Source organism: Podarcis bocagei (genome assembly GCF_964188305.1).
Source record: "Podarcis bocagei genome assembly, chromosome: 8".
Taxonomy (NCBI): Eukaryota; Metazoa; Chordata; class Lepidosauria; order Squamata; family Lacertidae; genus Podarcis; species Podarcis bocagei.
Window position 1 is genome coordinate 26,031,982 of NC_138133.1, and position 22,151 is coordinate 26,054,132.

The 22,151-nt window shown below is 44.3% G+C and overlaps 1 protein-coding gene across 1 annotated transcript in view; it reads right to left on the reverse strand.

Annotated features, from left to right (window-relative positions):
* Positions 1–13,960: 13,960 nt before the first annotated feature.
* Positions 13,961–22,151, reverse strand: part of PXDC1 (PX domain containing 1) — a 33,680-nt gene continuing 25,489 nt past the window's right edge. Inside the window, exons 4-5 of the mRNA XM_081206648.1 lie at positions 18,811–18,922; positions 13,961–15,425 (exon numbers count right to left, since the gene is read on the reverse strand). Of these exons, the coding sequence (XP_081062774.1) occupies positions 15,308–15,425; positions 18,811–18,922 (230 nt within the window). The 3' untranslated portion in view covers positions 13,961–15,307. The remainder of the gene's footprint in view (positions 15,426–18,810; positions 18,923–22,151) is intronic.

The window sequence follows — 22,151 nt, forward strand, 5'->3', positions numbered from 1 at the left end:
CCACCACACTACCCTGATACTGTCAGTTTGCATTTCTTAGTGCAGAAAGTATTAATCTGATGTGTAGAGATCCTTCCTATTCTACTTAATTCTGGAGGGTTCTGGAAGCTTCTCTGTGTGAAAGAAGCAAGCAGAAGGTTGGTGATGTTTGGGTTATTCCTTCAGAGAAGATGAGTACAGCTGGATTAAACTACAGTGGTACCTTGGGTTAAGTACTTAATTCGTTCTGGAGGTCCGTTATTAACCTGAAACTGTTCTTAACCTGAAGCACCACTTTAGTTAATGGGGCCTCCCACTGCCGCCACGCCGCTGCCGCGCGATTTCTGTTCTTATCCTGAAGCAAAGTTCTTAACCTGAAACACTATTTCTGGGTTAGCAGAGTGTGTAACCTGAAGCGTATGTAACCTGAAGCGTATGTAACTCAAGGTACCACTGTAGTTCTCTTATCTTTTTCTGTCAAGGTCATGCTGACTATTGCTAAGTTTAAGTTAAGTCTGCTGCAATTGGATTTCTTATGGACAGGGCCAGTCCTGAATGTGTTGGATTTGTGACCATTATGCTCATTTGCCTTCAGTAGCAGTAAAGCTCTGCTGGATGAAATGTGATCACCTCTGGTCTATTTTTTGGGGAATCCTGCAACATGTTTAAGTTTTTACTCTGCTAACTATGCGTTGGGATCTGCTCTGGATCAGTACTGAGTAGAATTTCATGACAGATACACCCACCAAACTGGCCTGAGACTGGCAGGTGTAGTTCCTTCCCTCAGTGAGAAGGAAAAAGAAGAATTCTGCCTACCTCCTCCCGCCCTGGCCACAGTGACTCTCCTGGGTATCACAGGGGTCAGCAAACTTTTTCAGCAGGGGGGCGGTCCACTGTCCCTCAGACCTTGTGGGGGGCTGAACTAGATTTTGAAAAAATAATAATGAGCGAATTCCTATGCCCCACAAATAAGCCCAGAGATGCATTTTAAATAAAAGCACACATTCTATTCATGTAAAAACACGCTGATTCCCAGACCGTCAGCAGGCAATTGGGTTTGATCCATCCCCTGGGCCTTAGTTTGCCTACCCTATTTGGAGACTCCAGAGATTGGGTACACAGGGTATCCCAAAATGCACGCAACCCCCCCCCCCAAAAAAAAGAATTGTGTCTGTGGCTTGTATATTTGCTCTCTAGGGATTCTTTATTACTAGCGCAGCCATGTCCTGGTTACCATGGCAACTATTGCTCAGTGGTAAATTCCATCAAAGCACAAAGGCAGACTGAGGGGAAAGGAAAGAAAAAAAGAGGTTGCATACAAAGAACTGGAGTGTGAAAGGACTGGAGTGTGTCTTATCTCTCTCCCCCTCTTTTCTACATATGCGGCGAGTTCCGTATTATGCCAGAGAAGCAAAAAAGAAGTTATAATGCAGAAATCCCAACCGTGACCAATTTTTTTTTTAAATCAAAATTTAATTTCCCCAGTGCTCTCCTCAACTCCATCTCACACAAGCTCTTCTGTTCATCTCTTTTGACCATGACATATCTCACGATATATCTGCTACATTTGGGAATCACGATATTGATATACTTCGCCATTATATGGCATATCAAACAACCTGAGCTGCAGAGCATCCGTGTGGAAGTCTGAGTGTGTACAGGGGAGGGACCACAATTTCCTAAGCCCTGCTGGCCTCACGGCAATCAGGGTGGAAGAGGTGGGAGAGAAAACAGCGATGCCAGTATCAAGACAGGCCTATCTCATCTGCCTTGTCAGAAACATGTCAGTGGAATGGGAGAGTTTGAATCCTGTGGATTCCCAGTCGCTCCTGATACATGGCTGGCTCTACCATTAGGTAGAGTGAGGCAACCACCTGAGACGATAGATACTGTAGGTCAGGGAGTGGCAGGAATGTGTTGGAGGACAGAGGTGTATACAGTGGTACCTCGGGTTGCATATGCTTCAGGTTACATACACTTCAGGTTACAGACTCCGCTAACCCAGAAATAGTACCTCAGGTTAAGAACTTTACCTCAGGAAGAGAACCAAAATCGAGCACTGGCAGCGCAGCGGCAGCAGCGGGAGGCCCTATTAGCTAAAGTGGTGCCTCAGGTTAAGAACAGTTTCAGGTTAAGAACGGACCTCTGGAACGAATTAAGTACTTAACCCGAGGTAACACTGTATGTCATATGACCTGTGCTCTCCTAAACTAATCTGCTGTCCTCAGCCACATTTAAGGACACTTTCCCATCACCACGGTTGATTCAACTGCTTCTGAAACCACAGCTTGTTATTCACTTCATGCCACAGAACGCATTGTTTCCTCTGCTGCTGCTGCTGCTACTTCTCCACCCTCGTTGTTATTTCAATAATTTATTCTTTCAGTCATTAGATTAATTTTTATCTTATGTTTTATTTCTAGTTTATTTTATTTCTCTTTTGCCTGCTTAACGTAGGCTGGGTTTCTAGTTTAAGATCTGCTGGGTCCTGGTTGAGCTGGAATAATAATAATAATAATAATAATAATAATAATAATAATAATAATAATAATAATAATAATTTTATTTATACCCTGCCACTCTGGGTGTCTTCCAGCAAAATATTAAAAAATAATAAAATGTCAAACATTAAAAACTTCCTGATATAGGGCTGCCTTCAGATGTCTTCTAAAAGTTGGTAAGCGTATGAGGGAAATATACTGGCATAACTCTGTCTGAGCCGAGGAGTTAAGCTGCCATATACCGTATTTTTTGCTCTATAAGACTCACTTTTTCCCTCCTAGAAAGTAAGGGGAAACGTGTGTGCGTCTTATGGAGCGAATGCAGGCTGCACAGCTATCCCAGAAGCCAGAACAGCAAGAGGGATCGCTGCTTTCACTTCGCAGTGATCCCTCTTGCTGTTCTGGCTTCTGAGATTCAGAATATTTTTTTTTCTTGTTTTCCTCCTCCATAAACTAGGTGCGTCTTGTGGTCTGGGGCGTCTTATAGAGCGAAAAATACGGTAGCCTGTTTGTGCCAAGAACCTCCTGGACCATTCAGAGATCCTCTGGATCCTATCCCACTCATCCTGATGGAGCTTGCTATAGGATTGCTCCCTGCAAGTGTTTAGACTTGCAGAGTTTGCCAGTTGAAAGGTAAATAATGAAACAGTCAGGGAAAGAGGAAAATGATGAATTTTTGTGGCAAAAGACTGTCGTTTTCACCTGACAAATTCCTTAGACAAGTGAGTTATTGTCTAGGAAAGGTTAATCTGCACGATCCCCATTTTGTAGGACTGACAGTTGAGCAAGCATGTTTATAAAACAAAGGCATTGTGTATGTGATTATGTCAGCTCATCTCTACAGAGGCAGTTTTCGATCTATAGACTACCGTAACAACAACTGAAAAAGACTTTTCTGGCATTAGAAACTCACACAGCTTTGCAGCAATAGCTTCCATTCCATCCTATCTTCTAGCTGCACCTGCCTGATAGATACCATTTCTATTTTCTCAGGCAGCTTTATTGCTTTTATCTAAAAATGAGGAGTTATGAATATATTAGAAGTAGTAATGTCTAGATTAGAGCACCTTGCCATCGTGCGTTCGTTGCTCCTTAAGAGTTCCCCAGGGCACAATTAAAACTAAATTGCCAGACTTGGAAAGAAAAACTGTCATTATACATTGCATCATATTGCTATAGAAAATCTTTCGTATGTCGAGGCTGTTTTCATTTCCTCAGCCCTTCCCTGATGGAGCCTTATCCAAATGTGCTTGTTTGACAAGCCACCGACTTTGTTTCCAGACCTGGAGAGAATTGCACTTGTATGCCTAATAATCTGGAGATGAGTTTGTATACCACATTTCCACCTTCCGTCACCAGTGAGAAGTCAAGCTAATCCAAATCGATGGCGCATGATGTGTATGGACCTGCATAATGCAGTGTTGCCAGTGTAATAGTCCCATCTCCAGAGTTTGTCACAGATTTAGAGTTATTTCGCAGTTCCTTGTTGGCTCATTGAGCTATAGATTTCTCTGTACACACACACACACACACACACACACACAGAGAGACACAGTTTGGCTCATTGGAACAGAATATATGATCGTTCTCCAAGTCAACATTTCGAACAGCTTGGGGTGAATACAGAACACACAGCAAGTTCATTATGTACTCCTGGAACATCTGTAGTCATCCTGGAGGTTTTGTTTTCCCCCCGCTAACATCTTTTCACAATAATAACCAGGCTGCCTGCTGCGATTTTCGTTTCATAACTAATGTCTTGACCCCTGCTGCCTACACTTCTTTCATTTTTCATTCATGGTTTTGCAGATTGCTAAGCATCAGGGAATCAAACGTCATTGTGGTAGATATCAAAAAATTGAGAAAACGCTTGGGAACTGGCAGCACAGCCCCAGATCCTAAAAGTGATACAAACAGCTCGTGAGATGCTCTTATAAACTCTGCATAGCACAACCCAAGGTGGGGCAAATAAACCAAACCTCCTCTTACAATATTTGTTTCTTCCAGACCCATCATTCCCTTCCAGGTAGGCATAACTGTTTGTGGCATCTCTCTTCTGTCTGTTTTCTCTGGGTCTTAAAGGCCACCTGGTTAGAAGAGAGAATTGTGACAGGGGCAGCTCATTATGCAAGAATGGGGGGGGGAGTTCACCTGCCAAAAGGAAGAGTGCTTATAATTTTCAGCTGAATATGACCTCTTTGAGGGGGCGGCCCCCACAAATATTTTATTGGAGGTACCAAAGCGTTCTTGGCCCCGAGGAGTTGGCTCCGATGCCTGCATGTATTTGCCTGTGATTTGACAGGAGCTACGATACATGCCAATTTCACCCACCTCTGTCAAACAAGAAAAGAAGATGTAGCTATTTTTAAACTACTCCTGGTAGTGAAATTTGTGTGTGGTGGTGGGAAGGACACCTAGTTGTTCTTGTTTTCTGAATCAGGCTCTGACTCCAAGCTGAAGCTTCTGAAGTACTTCAGGCCAAGGCAAGCTATTTCCTGAAGTGCCAGGGGCCAAACCAAATTTTATGGCCAGTGTAATGCCATACCCCTAATGCCATGTAACCTTCCGTGTGCCTCTCAAAATACCCTGCTGCCCTTAGGTGCCATGGAGGATGTGGTGCCACCCGTGCTGGAATTAAGATTCAACTCACATTGCAGTCAACATCTCTGTGTGGTACCAGAGAAGCGGGGGGGGGGGGGGGATTTTGCCTACCTCAGGCTGTCAACAACAAAATGTATTTGCTCAGGCCTGCTTGCAAAATTAGTCCTTCGGGTTACTTAGATCCTTCTTCCACACCAGACCTACTTACAGTTCAGTTAGAGAAGAACACTGACTCAGCAAGAAAGCAAGGGAAAGCTTGCAGGTAACTGCTGGAAAAGAGAAAAACTCAACCCAAATGTTGCTCGTCAGTTGCTGCTTATTTACTTAGGACTGCACTAATTTATTACAGTCTTGTTCCTGCATGTAACTGCATATATATATATATGTGTGTGCATCAGCACATCCTTCAAAAGGCTCACTAGGGTAGGGAGCAACCCTGAGGACATTCACTTTGTAATAGCAAGCTCCTAATTTTTTTTCTCCTCTGGTGCAATTTTTATTCTGAATGTTAAGGGAGCCTCAGTGGGGAAAATATTCAGGAGCAGCTTGTAAGATGCAGAGTAACAAACATATATTCCCTTTGCTAACACACACAACTAACAATGCAATACTAAGGGGAATACTAACAATGCAATCCTAAGGATGTTTACTTGGAAGTAAGTGCCATTGTGTTCAGCAGGGCTGAATGTCCATAAGTGATTTTTCTGGCAGAAATTGCTGGCACTACATACAGTGGTACCTCAGGTTACATACGCTTCAGGTTACATACGCTTCAGGTTACAGACTCCGCTAACCCAGAAACAGTGCTTCAAGTTAAGAACTTTGCTTCAAGATGAGAACAGAAATCAGGTTCCGGCGGCGTGGCAGCATCAGGAGGCCCCATTAGCCAAAGTGGTGCTTCAGGTTAAGAACAGTTTCAGGTTAAGTATGGACCTCCAGAACGAATTAAGTACTTAACCTGAGGTACCACTGTATTCCCTTCAATATTATCAAATTTTGGTATTGACTTTTTGCATGAACGTTGACTAAAATCCATACACACTAAACAGACCAATTATGTCTCATACAGTCATAGAATTGTAGAGTTGGAAGTGACCATGAGGGTCATCTAGCCCAACCTCCTGCAATGCAGGAATCTTTCACCCAACATGGGGCTTGCACCCACAACCGTGAGATTAAAAATCTTGTACTCTGCCATCTGAGCTCGCTCCACCATCTGGAGATAGAATCTCGACTCACAGATTCTTGACCCAACTCTCTTTCTCCTGCAGTCCTGTCCATTCTGCGAAAGACCGGAGATACATGCCTTGTGCCAAATCAGTGGAGAATTATGTTGTGCTATCAAGAGAGATTTATTACGGCATGGCCATTTGTGGATTCGAGCCAATTTCATCAGACGCATGAAGTGCCGTCCTCGGTTGGCAGATATATGCACATCTGGGTGTAGAGGGGAGGGGTGGCATTGTAAATTGTGGGGCAAAACAGCCATGAAATGCAAAGACACCATCTGTGGCAATGCTGTGCAATGCTTAAACGTACAGCTGCTGCACTTGGCAGCATCTTCTAGGTGGTTGGACTGTCTGGTCCTGACAGTGGCAGGAAGAAGGAGCAAGCATCCAGACATCAAAGCTTGAAGAACATTGCTCAGCATGTCACCCAAGGCACCTGTTGTTGCACCTGGGTTCTCCCTCTCTGCCCTTGGGCAGTGAAAAGTCCTCCCATCTTCAGGGAAAGCGAGGAGGGACCATTCAGCAGGACAATTATTTGCCAGCCTTTGAGGGAGTGAGATAGGATGGAAGGCACTGGGGAAAGCCACAAGGATCTAAGAATAACCCAGAGAGGATATGCTAGCCTGGAACGATCCTATGTATTGTAAAGGAGTAGAAGGAGTCCTGATGTAATCAGATTTCATTCTGTTATGTAAACTGGTTTGGGGATTTTTCTAGATCGAAAGGTGCAATACATATAAGCAGAAAGAAAATACAAGATTAAAAAACATTGTCCTGCACTGGAAGACACAGGATTTGCCCACTCTGGAAGAATGGCAGACGCAACTGATAGACTACATGGAGCTGGCTGAAATGACTGGCAGAATTCGAGACCTGGGAGAAGAGACGGTGGAAGAGGACTGGAAAAAGTTTAAAGACTACTTACAAAAACATTATAAGCTGTATGAATGTTAAGAGAATGCACGATAGAAAACAACATGGCATCAGCAATTTAGTTGAAAGATATACGAGAATAAGTGATGTTTAAGAAAATGATGAAATTGGAAGTAATATTATGTTTAAACTAAGCAGTTCAGTACTTGATAAAAATATTTAAAGTCTGGGACATAATATTTGAGAACTACAAAATAAGAATTGAAATAAGGTAATAAATTGCTGCTTATAATTATATGATTGAGAATGCAGGAAAGGGAGATGTGAGGAAGTCCAAAGGTTATGAAAATATGATTTATGGACAATTGTTTTTGCTGTATTATTTTTCTTATTCTATGTCTATTTTCTAATTTCTCTTTGCTTTTTTTGTTTGTTATACTATGGTGATGGTATTATATATGTTTGGTGGTTTGTTTCTTGTTTAAAATTTGCAATAAATATATTTAAAAATAAAAAACAAAAAACATTGTCCTGTATCGGAAGATTTTTGGCAGAAGGTAACTGAAACTATCAACAGAACAGTGCAGAACCACCTTACATTTACGGAGCAAAATATTCTCTTGAATTATATACCCAGCACATGGAAACTTACAAAAGGACAATACGAATGGACTCTCCATGCCCTTACTACAGCAAAAAGACTGATACTGATGAACTGGGAAAATAAAAATGCGGCTCCCTTCGACTATTGGATTGACGACTTATACAAACTCGCAACATATGAACAATTTGCATATAAATGCAGACTTGCCATGGACAAATTCAATGGTATTTGGAATCCATTCTTACAAATACAATGGTACCTTGGGTTAAGAACTTAATTCGTTCTGGAGGTCCGTTCTTAAGCTGAAACTGTTCTTAACCTGAAGCACCACTTTAGCTAATGGGGCCTCCCGCTGCCGCTGCGCCGCCACCATGTGATTTCTGTTCTTATCCTGAAGCAAAGCTCTTAACCTGAGGTACTATTTCTGGGTTAGCAGAGTCTGTAACCTGAAGTGTCTGCAACATGAAGCGTCTGTAACCCAAGGTACCACTGTACTGTAATAGGTTAAGATCTGGTGAAGTACAATAACAACCTTGTAAAATATACAGTTTTGGGTTTTCCTCCCTCCCTCTTTATTTTCTGTTCCTTTTCCCCCTTTTTCTCTCTTTTATTTACATCTCACCATGTTTAATGCACATATAACTATGTACTTTTTGAACTTTCAATAAAGATGGGGGGGATACAAGATAAGCACAGTGATTATTTCTTTCCAGCAAATGTTGGACTATGGAAGCACTTAAGAACCTTTAACTCTCTAAGGTGTGAGTCCACAATCTTTACATGTTATTGGTGTTCCCCAAAGAGGGTACACTTTATATTTTTTCATTGCTGGTTTGTGCCATATTAAAAACTGAGAAGATGATAGAATGCTGACTTAGTTCTTCGAATACAGCCTTATTGTGAAAGTGAGAGAATATTATATCAAGAGAAAGAGAGATGCAGTTTTCCAAACCTCTCTCTAATAGGAGGCAGTTTCACTTTGTGCAATTGCTTCTTTCTGGAACGATGAAAATGGCAGGTGGGTTTTCAACAATGTTGAATGGATCTTGGTAATACTGGCCATAAAGAGATGCTTGACTGAGCGACACAGTAGCCCTATTGACACCTTCAAACCACGCTCATCAAACACATCGGGGCAGGGATCCATCATGCTTCTTGGCCCATCTTTGCATATCTAGCAGGAGGAATGAAGGACTTCTCTGTGCATGTAAAAAGTGCACAGCTGGAGGCCCAGATTGTGCGTGGGTCGCAAATCATGCTCCAAAGCCTCTGTATATTTAGCTGTGCAATACAGAGTTTCCTTGGCGCTTTCTGTGAGCACAGAGAGATTCGAGGTAGATCTAGCAGGCAAAATCCCACCCTGTTATCCATGTGTTCAGTGAATGGTGTTTGCAGGTCCTCATGAACAGAGCTCCCATTTTGTAGGTTACATGCTTTGGTCAGTGAGCGCAACTTAAGAATCTGACAGCAATTATATTGATGTAAAATGCATTCCTTAAACACATAGATGTGGCTCTGTCTAAAGCAGTTCAAACTGACCGTTAAAGGGAGCCAAGGAATCACTCCCTCAAAGGGTTTTACTGATATTATTTTGTTTTGCAAGGAAATGTATGCAGTGAGGCTGCAATGATACTGATGTGATGCACCTGCTGCCATTCTGGTGCCATTTCAGTGAGACAAAAGCAAATGGTTTGTTTCCAGGAAATTATTATTACTTCATGCTGTTATCAGCTTCAGAAAGCAGCCATAGCATCTAGCACAGCTAAATTCATCTTTTGAGCCGTTTCTTTGAAAATAGGAGTCTTGGGTGGGTTGTGTTTTTTTAAAAATATGACATCAAGTACAGTAATGACCTTGTGTAAAAATGATGGCAGATGCCAAGCTGTCATACACTGATTTCTGTATGTTGCAGAGAGGAATGTGTTTGGGTTCTGAAAACCTAAATGGGAAACAACAACGGATTTTACTCCAGGGGCTCAAATGAAACCGCAACATGAATAGACCACAATAAAAAGAGATTCTTAAGATGACCAAGAGTTATTACCACAACGTATGTTAAGCACTCAAGTAAAGGAGCAGCTTTTACAGGATGATTTGATAATTACTTTGCTGGCACCGACTACGGAAAGCCTTTTAAAACAAACACAGCAGCCAACGTACTTGGACAATCTCTGGCACAAAGGTACGTAAAAGATAATCCCTGCCTCACTGGATTAGTCAAAAGTGTTGTGATTATATTGCTAATAGTAGCCAGCCAACCTAGACAGCGTCTTAAAAAGTAGAGACATCACCTTGCCAACAAAGGTCCGTATAGTTAAAGCTATGGTTTTCCCGGTAGTGATGTATGGAAGTGAGAGCTGGACCATAAAGAAAGCTGATCGCCGAAGAATTGATGCTTTTGAATTATGGTGCTGGAGGAGACTCTTGAGAGTCCCATGGACTGCAAGAAGATCAAACCTCTCCATTCTTAAGGAATGGATCTGTCCTGAGTGCTCACTGGAAGGACAGATTGTGAAGCTGAGGCTCCAATACTTTGGCCACCTCATGAGAAGAGAAGACTCCCTGGAAAAGACCCTGATGTTGGGAAATAGAGGGCACAAGGAGAAGGGGACGACAGAGGACGAGATGGTTGGACAGTGTTCTTGAAGCTACCAACATGAGTTTGACCAAATTGCGGGAGGCAGTGGAAGACAGAAGTGCCTGGCGTGCTCTGGTCCATGGGGTCACAAAGAGTCGGACACGACTAAATGACTAAACAACAACAGTAGCCAGCTGTTAGCTTATAATACTTAAGCTAATGGCCACCACATCTCATATTTGCTTAAATTCCATCAGTTATTTCTATGCTGTGCGGAGAAAAATATATATCTCCTTTTGTTGTCTTGAACCTACTGCCAATCCCCTTTATTGCATAATTCCAAATTCTAGTCAATATTATAACCAAAGAAGTATTTAGCTCTCTGTGCCTTTGTTTCCATCTCCAGTGATTGCATTTTTTTCCCCACGTTCAAGTCTCTGTCCTTGCAAGTCAGCAGAAATAAAACTTTCAATTTCTACAATTGAAGCAAAAATTAAGCAGTGCGTAGTTTTATTAAGACTGTGGCAAGTCGTCCCCCGTCCCCCCCCCAGCCCCTTAAAGAGCTGGAATTTAGTAACATGATTTGACTCGTCATCTGGACATAACACTTAATTATGTAACCTAACTAACAGCAAGAATTGACATAAATGATCACTTTATAGGTTACAATTGGTTAGTTCTGTACTAGAAAGAGCTTGAGGGCAATCCCCAGATTGCTTCACCAAAGACAGTACAGTTAATCCATCTCAACATTTGGTATTAAGAGCAGGATTTCCCTTTGGGTATTAATGACATCAAAGTGCCATTGATGGAAGCAGAGAAAAAGCAACAGTAGTGCAGTTGCTCTGTCAGTCCCAGTAAAGAAATAGCTCTGGGTTCTCAAAGGAATCATTTTTAGATTTCTCTCCCACCAAGCAAATACATTGTGATGTACTTAGACCTGGGAGACCCAGGCATTAAGCCCTGCTCAGCCAAAGAGCCAGTCGCTATTGCTTTGTGTAGCGTACCTTGTGAGGATAAAATTGTGTAGTACAGGGACAAGGAATCTGTGACCCTTTCAGGGTTGTTAGACTGCCATTCCCATCAGCTGCAGCCTTCCTAGAAAGCTGCAGGTTCCCTATCTTGAATAAGGGCATGTGGCAAGTGCAAGCCATGGTCCAACTGTCTAGTGTTCCAGGAAGAGTGTTGGACAACCAAACGAACACTGAAGGTAAACCACGTTACAGAAATAAGCAACTCCTCTTCAATACATGGTAACCTCAAAATCCCATCTTTCTTCCAAGACAATGTGTTGTCGCTTCAATTCTCTGTGTTAATGGGGTCCTGCTTGGTGCCACAATGATGTGACACTCCCATGATGCTGCTCTGCATTGGAGCGTGCTGGGTTTGCCTTGTTCCTCACAGCCATTCTGTCCTTTAGAAAGCTACTCCCATTCAGAGCAGGAAGTATCAAACTAGATGGACCAACAGCACATGGCAGTTTCATACGCCAAATACCTTAAGATCACGCTCAACACCAGGTGTTACACGTACAATGAGTAATATTTTATTTCATTAAAATATATTGGAAACATCTCTTGCAAAAGAGGTGGGTTCTCAATAATTTATTACTATTTACATTAGCAAATTTTGTTTTACAATCATTATACAAAAGAATACTGAAAGGTTCACAGGAGAAAGGGGCAATGTACCATATTCTTCGGAGCTTGGGGGGAAACAAATGGAGTAAGGAACTTGGAATGTATTCTGTTCTTCATTTCCTACACACAACTTCTGGCAATTCCACTAAACACCTCTATCAGTTTTATCTCAGTTTAACCACCATTTCCCCTTCCTCTGGGAACTATAATTTTCAGTGGGTGTTGATAATACTCTGCTAGAGCAGTGTTTCCCAACCTTTTTTGGGCAAAGGCACACTTGTTTCATGAAAAAAATCTCTAGGCACACCACCATTACAGCCCCGTGACGTCAGCGCGCAGCGTCACGCTGGGAGGGACATGAATTGCTAGCAAATTACATAATCACCTCCTTGAGGGCTGGCTCATCTTCTCCGAAGGCAGAACCCCATTAATTAACAGCACAGACTCACACCATAGCCAAGACGAGGGGGGAAAACCTCAGTCATGCACAGTCATGCACATGTGGGGGCTAAATGAGGACGAAGACCGGGCAGAGAGCAGGGTTCAAATCACCCCACCTGGCCAGGACAATCCCTGGGTGCTCCCTTGGGCCACTCGCCTGACCCACCTCGCAGGGCTGTTGTTGCGAGGATAACACGGGGAGAACCACGCGCGCCCCCGGGAGCTCCTTGGAGGAGAAATGCAATGCACGAAATATATGAGAGGTGACCAGGTTTTGCAGGTCAGGGGCCCCCGCCAGCCTCCGCTTCCAACACCCGGTGCAACGACGCCGAAGTTTCCCCCCGGGCTCGGCTCGGGGAGCAGCGCTGCTCCCCCCAGCTTCCCTTCGCCCTCCCGGCTCTCTCTGCCGCCCACTGGGGACCCCCCTCACCTGCCAAGTCCGGAGCGCCGGTGGAAGTTGCATGCATGCATGCAGGGCGCCGCGTTGCCATTGCATTGCACTGCACTCCATGCAACGCCTGCACACATGCATTGCCTTGCACGCCCGCCAAGGGGTCTCCCCGCGGTCCGATGCGTCCCCTCCAGCGCGGATGCAGCATTGCAAAAATAAACACCCCCCGACGCAGCCCTACCTGGGGGGCAGCCTCCGCCTCCGCCGCTCCGCCTCCGCGGGGATCCCCGGGCTCCATCCTGCCGCCCGATCTCCGCGGGGGCGCAGGCAGGCTGCGCGGGGTCTGCGCGGAAGAGCCCCTGCCCGCCCGGCTGCCGCCGCTGCGCTCACTCCATGGCCGGGAGAAGAGCACTTCAAACAAAACGCCCGGCCCGCCAGGCCACGCTGGGAAACGTAGTTCACGCACCCCGCGCGGGCGTGGAGCCCAAGGGCGAGGGATCTACGGATCCCGGCAGCCCCCGTGCCGGGGACGGAGGGGGAGAGGCCGGGTGCAGGGATGGAGGGACGGGTGGGCGAGCGAGTGAGTGAGTGGCAGCCGCCAAGCCTTGGCCGAGAGCCAGGAAGGGCCTCCTCCTCGGAGGAGGAGGAGGAGGGAGGCGCAGAGCGGGAGGGAGGGAGGGAACCCCAGGGGTCATCTAGTGACGGCGCCCCAATCGAAAATTTGACTTTAAAAAAAAAATCTTTCGAATTTTTTAATTTTTCCCGCGGCACACCAGGCAACATCTCGCGGCACACTAGTGTGCCGCGGAACAGTGGTTGGGAAACACTGTGCTAGAGCATGGCTCACAGAAATACAGTTCTTCATATTCCCCCTGAGCAGAAGGAATGACAATTAAACCAGTTGAGGCCTATAGTTTAGATGTGCCTTTATTAAGCAGCTTCATCACAGTATGTGGTTGAATAAGCTGCGAGAACAGGTGCTTTGCCATCCTATGAGCTGGAGCCAAAACCAAGCTTAACACAGCACCATTCAGTAGTTAAAAGGCTTTGAGGCCTGCTTCTGCTGTTACCTCATATGCTTCATGTTAACAGAGCCCACTACTGTCACCACAGAACCAGTTCCCCCTCCTCATCCATGCCATTCAGGCCTACAGAACTTGTCTCTGTGCCATGTCCTCCTTCAGGGAATGCGAGAGTTGTTTACGCTTTCCCCCAAGCCAGTGGCAAGCAGAAGGGACAATGTGGCTGTCACTTTCAAGGACCTCCAGAATTGCACTTGTTTTCTTAATAGCTGTGCATGGAAGCTCTTTCAGAGCCAAAACTCTGCCTGCTGTAGAGCTATTTTGGTCAAGCTTCCAACCCCAGAAGGCAAACAGAGGGGGAGGGCTAGAGTCAACGTGGGCTAGTGGATTTTTATAAGGGTGCACCTGTTGCTGTAGCACAGCTTTAAAATGTCCACATGTAGATGGATGAAGCTTATTTCTGAATGCATGAGAAGTAAGAATAATGGGGGCCATAAAGGAACATCTGACTCCCATCAGTCCCAGTTGGCATGGACACTGGTCAGGGATGATGGATAGAAGTTGTAGTCCACAAATATATGGTGGGCCACAAGATCTTCATTCATGCCCTAGAGAGCCAGCTGACAATTCTAGTGGAAACCCTGTAATAGTGAGAACGGCAAAGATTTCCTGGTTCCAAGACGGGAGAAATCCTAACAGCATTTCTAGCAGACCCATCCAAAATTCAGGTACAGTTAAAAAATTTTTTTTTAAAAAAAATTGTGCATTTCTTTCCCTTCCCCCCAACTTGGGATGCAACTTGCTTGTTTCCTTTATAATTATTTTTATTATTAATTATTATTTCAAGTGAAAAAGACAGGCCCTCGGATGATTAAATAAAACCACAGGCTTAGAATAAGTTAAATTAAGCAATCCATTTATGTGCTTATTTCCTGCAGGCACGCATGACATAAGGCATCTTTCAATGAATGAACTATCATGACACTTGTTAGAAGTTGTCACTCTGAGGAATGAAAACTGAACACAGGAGGTCTTTCATTGGAAAAGGTTAAGAATGTACTTCTGGTAAGAGGGAGCTTGAGGGAGGAGAAATGTGGATGGTCTTTGCAAGTTCTACCGTATATCAGTAAGAACCGGCGCCACTGATTTTTGCACATTCACCAATGATTTGTCAACAGCGTGGTTGCTGCTGATTTTGCTGCATGGCATAGTTCCTTGGCCTATGATGCTTCATTCCCTTTGGCAAAACTAATGTCTCTTTGTCCATTAGAATAGAACGGCATCTTCACAAGCTGCCTCCAGGAACCACGCAGAGGTGCCGGCATCAAGACAGATGTAGCGAGCCCCTTTCTGCCTTGCATCTCAAGACAAATGCAAAACTATGGGACGGTGAACGCCATGCTTAAAGATGCCCCTCTGATGTCAGCCACAAAGTTTGTTTGGCACTCTTAGTCCAAAATATCGGTTTCAAACGGAACCAGATGGTAGTACGACAAGTTGGTGACATATGCTGCTGGGTCATCGCTGCCTTCGAGCTCGGAGGTAAATTCGCCAACATTTTCAAACCTAGAATGAGACAAAACAAGGAGTTCACATCATTCCTGCTTGGTCATGCTACTGTATTAAAAAGGGGAAATGTGACTTGGGATGGAATGCACATAAGGAAACAGAAATTAAGCTCCTGAGAAGCAGCAGATGTGCTTGACAAAAAGCACCATGGGCCTCCAGCCAGGGATAATATATGGCATGGGTAGGCAAACTAAGGCCCAGGGACCGGATCCAGCCCAATTGCCTTCTAAATCCGGCCCCGTGTTTTTACATGAGTAGAATGTGTCCTTTTATTAAAAATGCATCTCTGGGTTATTTGTGGGGCATAGGAATTTGTTCACCCCCCCAATATATATAGTGTGGCCCCCCACAAGGTCTGAGGGACAGTGCACCGGCCCCCTGCTGAAAAAGTTTGCTGACCCTTGATATATGGTTTTGTTTTCCTAATCACAGTGCTCAAAAGCCATCAACTCGTTCACAAAAATACCAATGGTGCTAAAAGCCTTTCGCAGGGGAGATAATGATTGGGACATGCCGAGTTTTCTTTGTTGTCCCCAGACATTCTTTGTTCGGGCTCCATATTCTTTTGCTCAAGCAAAACAATGGTTTGAAGTGACTGGCATGCAGATCTAGTAGCTGAAAAGGCTTGAAGGGCTACCAGAAGTTCTAGCACAACTTGGTATGCAAATTATGCTCAAGTCATACCTCTTGGTTATGGCAAGCCCACTAGGCTTCAGAGTCTACACTCAAAACGTCCACAGGCCACCATTTTCCATGTCACCGAAAGCTTCCTAATAACTGTATAACCAACAGACCAAATTCCTGCTCCCCGATTGAAAACAAGCATTTTTCTCTCTGGGTCACCAAATAGGGTCATGTCAAATAGTCATGATGCTTCATTTTATTATAACTTGGATTGGAGGATGAAGAAAGGAAGTTAACTGGAAAGTGCTATGGCCATGGTTTTTGCAACGAATGCCCACATTTTCACTCTGAGAGACTTTGACAGCTTCTCCAAAGGCCTTTTTACTTAGCACATACCAAGCAGTGCAGAAAGAAATCCAAGCTGATATTCAATGCTAGCCCTACTCAGAGCAGGCCCATTGACATTAATTGGCACAGCAAAATAAGGTTCGTTACTTTCAATGGGTCAACTCTTGACCAGAACTCGGTTGAATACAGCCCCTCCTCTTAGCTACAGCTAAGATGGTAAAAATCTCCTGTTTCTTCCATTTTGATTCCTGTGAGGTCACCCACTGACAGTTAACATGACTAAAAATTAATGTGGATGGAAAATGTTGATGGGATCTGGGCTGAGCTTGGCATCTGACGAAGCATGTGGCTGGCCACCTACTGGGGGCTTGTAACTCACCCATCTTCTACTTTAAACAACTGCATAGCTACCCAAAGTGACTTGATGGGAGTGTAGTAAGCTGAGTTGGCATATTTGGAAGCAGACACTTCATTCCTGGTGTAGTTCCATTCTGTGCACTATACGAACTGGCCTTCATTTCAGGCTGAGTTCAAGCAACCACAGACATTGTTGACAGTCACGTGGTATCCTGAATTGAAGTTCACTTGTTCTGAATAGATCATGTGAAAACTCCACTAAATGCCCAGGTTAATATTGGCTGCAATGCCACACATTTCTCCTAAGCTGGTGAGAGGACAGAATGTTCAGTTGTGCTTCAGGCCTGTTGTTGGTGGCCTTACATGATCTCTTCCTTGTGAATTTGCAACATTTGTGGGCATTATTTGAGAAAAATAACCGCCACAGAAAACATGACCTTGTATTCAGTGTCTAGGAAACTACCCCTCATTTTAGTCATGAACAAATGAGCTTTAAAAGGTAAAGGTAAAGGGACCCCTGACCTAGGTCCAGTCGTGGCCGACTCTGGGGTTGCGGCGCTCATCTCGCTTTATTGGCCGAGGGAGCTGGCATACAGCTTCCGGGTCATGTGGCCAGCATGACTAAGCCGCTTCTGGCAAACCAGAGCAGTGCACGGAAACGCTGTTTACCTTCCCGCCAGAGCGGTACCTATTCATCTACTTGCACTTTGACGTCCTTTCGAACTGCTAGGTTGGCAGGAGCTGGGACTGAGCAACGGGAGCTCACCCCGTGGCGGGGATTCGAACCTCCGACCTCCTTCTGATCGGCAAGCCCAAAAGGCTCTGTGGTTTAACCCACAGCGCCACCCACGTCCCATGAAATGAGCTTTACATTTTAGCTAAACTGGATGAAAGATGTTTGCATTCTCTGCCTCTCTCTTGCTAAGTCATTTGCCATCGCAGTGTCATGGTCCTTGCAATCTAAGACTTGCTTCTTTGAGGCTAACAAGACACTCTTAGAACATCTTGCTAGGCATGAGAAGGGGCTGAGCTATAAATACTTTACAGTATGGCTGGATCACTTCAGCCGTTCTTTTGAACTAATATAACTGCAGCGATTAAAACACCCGGAAGGCTGCAACAATCAAGCCAATCTAATGTTCCACATGCATGAAAACTCGAGAGGAGAGACTGCCACCTACTGAATGAAACACCTCCTTCTGAAGGATGTTGGAAATATTTGTCTGCTTCCTGTTTAATTGAAATTTAAACCAATCCCCCCTGCTGCCTCAATCATCTTGCAAGACTATATAGGTAAGGTTAAGGTAAAGGGATTTGAACTGCCAACCTTCTGGCCAGCAAGCCTAAGAGGCTCAGTGGTTTAGACCACAGTGCCACCCGCGTCCCTACTATATATTCTATGTGCATAAGCAAGCCCCCACTGAAGCTCATCCAGTGTGACTTCTGCTTCTGACATTCATTAGTATGAGCAAGAGAACCAGTGGAGGATTTAGCTGTGTGGGGTATGATTGCACAAGTGTTGCAAGATCCCTATGGAATAGCTGGCCACTCAGATTAGGGTATGTACACAACGAGATCCTTGCATGCTGTTAAGACAAAACAGGCCACTGCTGTGTGCAAGGATCTGAAGACTGGAACCACTAGATCTACTTTTCCTCCAGATTATGCTGCTCTTGGTAGTATGGGAGGCACCGACCCACTGTAAACTCTCACCCCAAACTTAGATACTGTTTGGGGTGGGGCATGGGAAAGAGGCGATATATTTCATCAAACCATTAATCTGATTGGAATTAATTTTATAATGAAATGATTTTAGAATGTTTTATCATTTTACTGTTGTTAGCCGCTCTGAGCCCGGCTTTGGCTGGGGAGGGCGGGATATAAATAAATTATTATTATTATTATTATTATTATTATTATTATTATTATTATTAAACATCTTCATCTAACATTTTGTTTCTTGATCAACCCTGGGATGACACAAATATGATGTTGAGAATGGGCATTTATGTTTACGGGTGGAAATATTCATTCAAATACCATGTATACTTACAAATGTTCTGCTGAATCGACATCTAAGTGCTTTTCTTTCCCATTTGGTATACTGTGATCAATGACTATTGTTTCAGTGTTGGCTAAACAAAACCCATTAGATCGCATGATTTCTATGAAAGAAGAAAGAAAAAGGGGAAACATCAATATATGAGGACTAATGCCAGAAAGAAACGTGTGCCTACCTAACAAATGAGATCACAAATCAAACATTATTTGAGGAAAAGGAGACATAAATATTTCCCCCCACAAAGGAACACACCGATACAAATTTACTGTAAGCATCTCTGCTTTATGGATTAAGCCTTAGCGAAAGGAAATTTATGGGCCATCTCTTGGATAAACAGCCTCTTTAGAAATCACTGGCAAATTCCAATTGTTCTCAGACAGAAAGCATCTTATGGTCTTTCTAGCTGTAAGACGTCAGTGATGTAAACATCCTTGAGGAGTCCACAAGGGAAAAAATGAGGGGGTGTATGTTGTTGTTGTTGTTTAGTTGTGTCCGACTCTTCGTGACCCCATGGACCAGAGCACGCCAGGCACTCCTGTCTTCCACTGCCTCCCGCAGTTTGGTCAAACTCATGTTGGTAGCTTCGAGAACACTGTCCAACCATCTCATCCTCTGTCATCCCCTTCTCCTTGTGCCCTCCATCTTTCCCAACATCAGGGTCTTTTCCAGGGAGTCTTCTCTTCTCATGAGGTGGCCAAAGTATTGGAGCCTCAGCTTCATGATCTGTCCTTCCAGTGAGCACTCAGGGCTAATTTCCTTCAGAATGGATAGGTTTGATCTTCTTGCAGTCCATGGGACTCTCAAGAGTCTCCTCCAGCACCATAATTCAAAAGCATCAATTCTTCGGCGATCAGCCTTCTTTATGGTCCAGCTCTCACTTCCATACATCGAGGGGGTGTATGACCACAGTTAAAAGAAGTGGAGCAATTGGTATTTAAATAACCCTACCTCCCAATAAGATCCTTTAAGCCCATGGTCTAAAATTACCAATTGGGCCAAACTGAATCATGGGACATGCCCAATCAGACACACAAAACTGAACTTGGAGAGCTGAAAGCATATTTTAGGGTACAATGCCGCCCTCCCACCCCACCCCGAGAAATTGAATTGATAAGTGGGATCTATTGAAGCGTTAATGTTGTGAACCTTTCACTTATTTCCACGTATAGCTCTGGTGGCAGTGACCCAAAAGTGCTTTATTTGCTAAGCAGAATCAACAAGGGCAAAAGGTTGGATGGGCGACTACATGAGAACACTGACTCCTGCTGGCTATATGTGGCATTTCATTCTTCTTTGGGTCAGCCTGGATAGCTTAGTTGGTTAGAGCATGGTGCTGATAATGCCAAGGTTGCAAGTTTGATACCCGTAAGGGACAGCTGCATGCTGGGGGTTGGACTAAATGATCCTTGGGTTACCTTCCAACTCTACCATCCTATGATTCTATATAATGTGTGTAAATAATGCCAGTGTCCTTCTTTCAAACAAACTGACTCCTGCATGAGCACTGTACCTTTGGAATAGCTCCCCACTTGGAAGTGGGACGCATATGCAAAACAAGAAACATTTGACTTTTGATTCCTCAACTGTGACAGAAACCGTTATGATGGGGATTGTAAACTTCTCAGTATTCAATTAGTGTGGGAGGCTGCAATTCTGTTTGTCTTGAACTGAATTTTGCCAAGAAATGACAGCCTTTGGTAACAGATTTTCAATGGGAGGAAAAGAGAGGGGGGAGGAGAGAGAATGAAAGGGCTCTTGTACCTTACACGCCAGTGTTTTGTGCAAAAATAATGGAGAAATTCTCTAATTAGGTAAGGATTTTAAAGCCAGAAACTTTATTTCGGGAACCCCTAAAAGATTTTGCTCACTTTGTCACACTAACCTGGCTGTGCAAGATGAAACTAAACCGTCTGTTATTTTTGGTTTTAAGCATATTCTCATTATCTTCACTCAGACACAACACTTGAGCAGAAGGATGATTCTTCTGCCTATTCTGAGCTTAGTAAAAGCACATTTATTGTTAAGTTTTCTATCAGTTCCCTGTCTCTGCTGCCCTCCTTCTTCTAACCCATCAGGAAGTGCACTTAAAGTATGACTCATCTTCTGCAACAAAGGATTGTACTGCAGACTGAGACATAAACTCCAGACTCAAGCCTCTTACCATCTGGTATGCTTTCCTTCCTCTTTAATCTGGAGAGAGACTGTTTTGGGAACAGGCTTTTCTTTATTGAATACAAAATATGTCCTCCCTTTCCCCTTTCCAATCTTCTTTGGATGATAACAAATGGCCAACAAACAAAACCGCAGCGGATCCAATGTGAAATATGACCAGAATATTATTTTGCTTTGCTTTTCTCCCCACACAGAATCATAGAATCGTAGAATTAGAAGAGACCCTGAGCATCATCCATTCTAACACCCTGCAATGCAGGAATCTCAACCAAAGCGCACCATGCTGGCCATCCAAACTCTGCTTAGAAACCTCCAAGGAAGGAGAGTCCACCACCTTATGAGAGAACACATTCCGCTGTCAAACAGCTTGGAATCGCCTTTCTTGCAATTTGAATCCATTGGCTTGGTCCCTACCCTCCAGAGCAGGGCAAGCTTGCCCCATCTTCCCCGTGACAGCCCTTAGATATCTGAAGATGGCTATCATATCTCCTTGCCAACAAAGGTCCGTATAGTAAAAGCTATGGTTTTCCCAGTAGTGATGTATGCAAGTGAGAGCTGGACCATAAAGAAGGCTGATCGCCGAAGAATTGATGCTTTTGAATTATGGTGCTGGAGGAGACTCTTGAGAGTCCCATGGACTGCAAGAAGATCAAACCTATCCATTCTGAAGGAAATCAGCCCTGAGTGCTCACTGGAAGGACAGATCCTGAAGCTGAGGCTCCAATACTTTGGCCACCTCATGAGAAGAGAAGACTCCCTGGAAAAGACCCTGATGTTGGGAAAGATGGAGGGCACAAGGAGAAGGGGACGACAGAGGACGAGATGGTTGGACAGTGTTCTCGAAGCTACCAGCATGAGTCTGACCAAACTGCGGGAGGCAGTGGAAGACAGGAGTGCCTGGTGTGCTCTGGTCCATGGGGTCACGAAGTCGGACACGACTAAACGACTAAACAACAACATCATATCTCCTCTCATTCCCTGTGGATCACCCAGTCAACAGAGCATGAGACACTTAATCTCAGGATTGTGGGTTCAAGCTCCACATTGGGCAAAAGATTCCAGCACTGTAGGGGGTTGGATCAGATGAGCATTGTGGCCCCTTTCAACTCTACAATTCTATGATTCTTATCCAGGCTAAACATACCCAACTGTTCCTCATC